At 45.4% G+C, this 4,125-nt stretch overlaps 1 protein-coding gene across 1 annotated transcript; it reads right to left on the bottom strand.

Annotated features, from left to right (window-relative positions):
- Window positions 1-1,119: 1,119 nt before the first annotated feature.
- LOC123404771 (dachshund homolog 1-like) lies at window positions 1,120-1,751 on the bottom strand. The gene has a single exon (XM_045098720.1). The coding sequence runs from the start codon at window positions 1,749-1,751 to the stop codon at window positions 1,212-1,214; it is 540 nt and encodes a 179-aa protein (XP_044954655.1). The 3' UTR covers window positions 1,120-1,211.
- Window positions 1,752-4,125: the final 2,374 nt, after the last annotated feature.

Genomic DNA, 4,125 nt, shown 5'->3' on the forward strand with positions numbered 1-4,125 from the left:
TGTATGCTGCAACGGACTTAAAATCCCGGAAACGGATAAGTGCCCATTCTCTTTGCGCTTCAGGCAACATCACCGACCTTTGTTGATCATAACGCTACTTTAAGGAGTTCCACAATGATAGAGGATTTTCCTCCATCATATACTCTTCTTTCAGAGCAGGATCAAGGTGGTGTCGAATAAAGTGCAAAGAATCATACTTTGCCGTATCTGCGATAGCAGGAGTACCTTGAGTAGGTGTGGTTATAGTGCTGATCAGATTCCTGGCCGCCAAGTTAATCTTGACATCCATGGTCCAGGTCAAATAATTTCTGCCATCAATGGCAAGCTCAGCAAATTCCTTCTTGGATATGTCAGCCATATCCTGCATGAAAAATATCATGCGCATTAATTTACACTCATGTAAATTAATTGTGTGTAAAATAAAATGCTTGATTAAATATAAAGGTCTAGGAAAAGCCTAAACGACCCAAAATATGACTGTCTACAAAAGATAATCACCATAAAATGGCGTAGATCTTTGTTTTGTAGAACACATAGAGGTAATCACCACGAAGTGGCGTAGACACTCGTATGGCTATTTTCATGCCATAATATGTGTGCTTTCATTTTTCGCTTTGAGGTAATCACTACCAAGTAGTGCATACCTTAATCTCGTGGTACTTTGTACAACCTTGTGTTATTTAAAACACTTTGAAGGTAATCACCATGTGATGTAGACCCCACAGTCGTGAACAAAGCATACATTGCATTAGATGCAATCCATAAGATATGTGCAAAAACTGAAAGTAGTCATATAATTTTCAAGCATAATCAACATGTAGCAATTAAAAATTGCACACATACACATGTTGACATTTCAATAAGCAGATATTACATAATACTATGTTAGAAAATACTAACAAATACATATGTACAAAGACTGAAAGCTAGAAACTAATCAGAAAAAAAAAGGCAAAACAACTCCGGCGAGAGTCGCCGGAAAAGCAGAAAGAAGGGAGGAAAGGAGAAGGTAAGAGGACGCCTCGTGGTCTCCTATCCTTCTTCCTGCACCTCGTTCGTGACAGTGGTCGACGTCGACAGAGTCATCGCCGTCGCCATGGTGTTGGCGGACTTCGCCGTCACAACCGCCACGCCCGCGATCTTCGCCGGTTCGGTGCTCGCCGGAATGGTTTCCGCCGCCGTGCACTACGTCTTAGGCATGGCACCCGTGGTCACCACGGTGTTGGGCCTTCCGGTGCTTTGCGTGAACCGGCCATGCCGGCGGCGGTGCCGCACCCGGCCTGGATTCTTGTCGGACCGGCTGCTCCGAACTTGTACGCGGACGAAGTAATGGAGCCTGTGGACGGAGCAATGGACGTCGATGCCGTCGAGCCGGAACTTGCGGCGCCTCCACCACCACATCCATGCCCAGTGCACGGATGGGGGCCATGCGTGACGGAGGTCCAGGAGGAGGTCGAGCTCTCGCCACCGGCGCTGCCCGCGGAGCCCGCCCAGCCGGACTCGTTGCGCCTTCCATCACCGACTCCGGCGCACGAGACAGTGGCCGTTGGGGCTTGTGCAGCAAGCTTCGGGCTGGGGATGCACCTACCCTCGGCGGTTGGTGCACACGCCATGAATGCCGACACCGGCGCTTCTTCGTCGAGCGCTAGCCTCGGGCTGTGCCTCCCCGCACGGGCTGCTGCGCTCGGGGACGTCTTCGACAACTGGGCGAGCAGCTCCACTGGCCCATGGGCGCCCCGCCGCTCGCACATAGTGTCGCGCGCCGTGCTGCAGCGGAGCCGCACGGTGAATCTCGGGCTGGCCAATGCGCACTCCAATGGAGTCGCGCCCGGGACACACCTTCCTGGCGGATCTTCTTCAGAGGAGGAGGACGCTGCGTTGGGGCCTTCTGCCTCGCGCCAGTAAAGACAGTCGCCGGTGGCGGAGGTTGGTGGAGGTGGTGCTAATGGGTGCTGCAGTGTATTGTGTGCTAATGGAGAAGGAGATGGGAAGGCTGTGGTGTGCTAATGGAGAAGGAGATGGAAAGGCTGCGGTGTGCAACTGGAGAAGGAGATGGGAACGATGCGTCCTTATCCCTTCACCGACCAGCGCATGCAGACAGCTGTGGACAGCCATATGCGTGTTAATTATCCATCCACCATCCACCAGCACTTTGCATGTGCACCACATGGACCACCCACCACACAAGGCCACCATCTCCTGCATGCAAACAAGCACCGGCTCCTGCATGCAAGTAAAAAAATGAAAAGCAAGTGTCATTGCTACAAGTAGTAGGTTGCATGTGTTGGCAGACTTGCCATTTTTTCGTTTGTTTTTCTGATTAGCTTCTAGCTTTCAGTCTTTGTACATATGTATTTGTTAGTATTTTCTAACATAGTATTATGTAATATCTGCTTATTGAAATGTCAACATGTGTATGTGTGCAATTTTTAATTGCTACATGTTGATTATGCTTGAAAATTATATGACTACTTTAAGTTTTTGCACATATCTTATGGATTGCATCTAATGCAATGTATGCTTTGTTCACGACTGTGGGGTCTACATCACATGGTGATTACCTTCAAAGTGTTTTAAATAACACAAGGTTGTACAAAGTACCATGAGATTAAGATATGCACTACTTGGTAGTGATTACCTCAAAGCAAAAAATGAAAGCACACATATTATGGCATGAAAATAGCCATACGAGTGTCTACGCCACTTCGTGGTGATTACCTCTATGTGTTCTACTAAACAAAGATCTGCGCCATTTTATGGTGATTATCTTTTGTAGACAATCATATTTTGGGTCGTTTAGGCTTTTCCTAGACCTTTATATTTAATCAAGCATTTTATTTTACACACAATTAATTTACATGAGTGTAAATTAATGCGCATGATATTTTTCATGCAGGATATGGCCGACATATCCAAGAAGGAATTTGCTGAGGTTGCCATTGATGGCAGAAATTATCTGACCTGGGCCATGGATGTCAAGATTAACTTGGCGGCCAGGAATCTGATAAGCACTATAACCACACCTACTCAAGGTACTCCTGCTATCGCAGATACGGCAAGTATGCTTCTTTGCACTTCATTCGACACCACCTTGATCCTGCTCTGAAAGAAGAGTATATGATGGACGAAATCCTCTGTCGTTGTGGAACTCCTTAAATGAGCGTTATGATCAACAAAGGTCGGTGATGTTGCCTGAAGCGCAAAGAGAATGGGCACTTATCCGTTTCCAGGATTTTAAGTCCGTTGCAGCATACAATTCTGTTGTGCATCAAATCAACTCTAAGTTGAGATTCTGCAATAGCGCGGTTTCGGATGCGAATCTCATTTAAAAAACACTATCTACTTTCCATCCTAATATGAGGATTCTTGCTGAACAACATCGTCAGTAGAAATACAAGAAGCATTCTGAGTTGATATATGCACCCTTCAGGCAGAAAAGCACAGTGAAATTCTCGATAAGAATAATATGTCCCGTCCAACGGGAACACTGCCGCTGCCTGAAGCACATTTTAATTCTCAGAATACTCAGAAGTATCGTGGTCCCAAAAGGAACCATAGGAAGTTTAAAGGAAAGTGGAGACGCAATGAGAATCAGAATAGCAATGGAGTACAAAAGAGTAAGAATCATTTTAAGAAAAATGATAAGGGTAGCAACTCTCAAGCTTGCTACAGATGTGGTTGTACTACTCATCATGCAAGGAAGTGTACAACTTCTAAGCATTTGGTGACGCTGTATCAGCAATCGATTGGCAAGGGCAAAAAGGCTCAAGGGAACCAGTACGAAGCTCACTTCACTGGTCCAATGATTGAAAGTTCTCAAGCCGTTCATCTGAACGCAGTTCATGACAACATGGAGAACCAAGATCAGGCTCAGCAAAAGGAAGGACCACCACTTAATGTTGATGACATGTTGGTAGATTTCACTTCTACTAATGACATACATGGAGATATGCTTTGATCTTCCAATGATGTCATAAGTGTTGTGATGATGTCCTTAGTTATATTGTGTGTTGTATAATAATTATGTCCTCAGACATATGGTATTATAATAATTATCTCCTTCAACATAATGTATTATAATTTGTAAGCGGACATACATAGTATGTAATGTATGTGTTATTTCTA

This window comes from Hordeum vulgare, chromosome 6H (assembly GCF_904849725.1).
Source record: "Hordeum vulgare subsp. vulgare chromosome 6H, MorexV3_pseudomolecules_assembly, whole genome shotgun sequence".
Lineage (NCBI taxonomy): Eukaryota > Viridiplantae > Streptophyta > Magnoliopsida > Poales > Poaceae > Hordeum > Hordeum vulgare.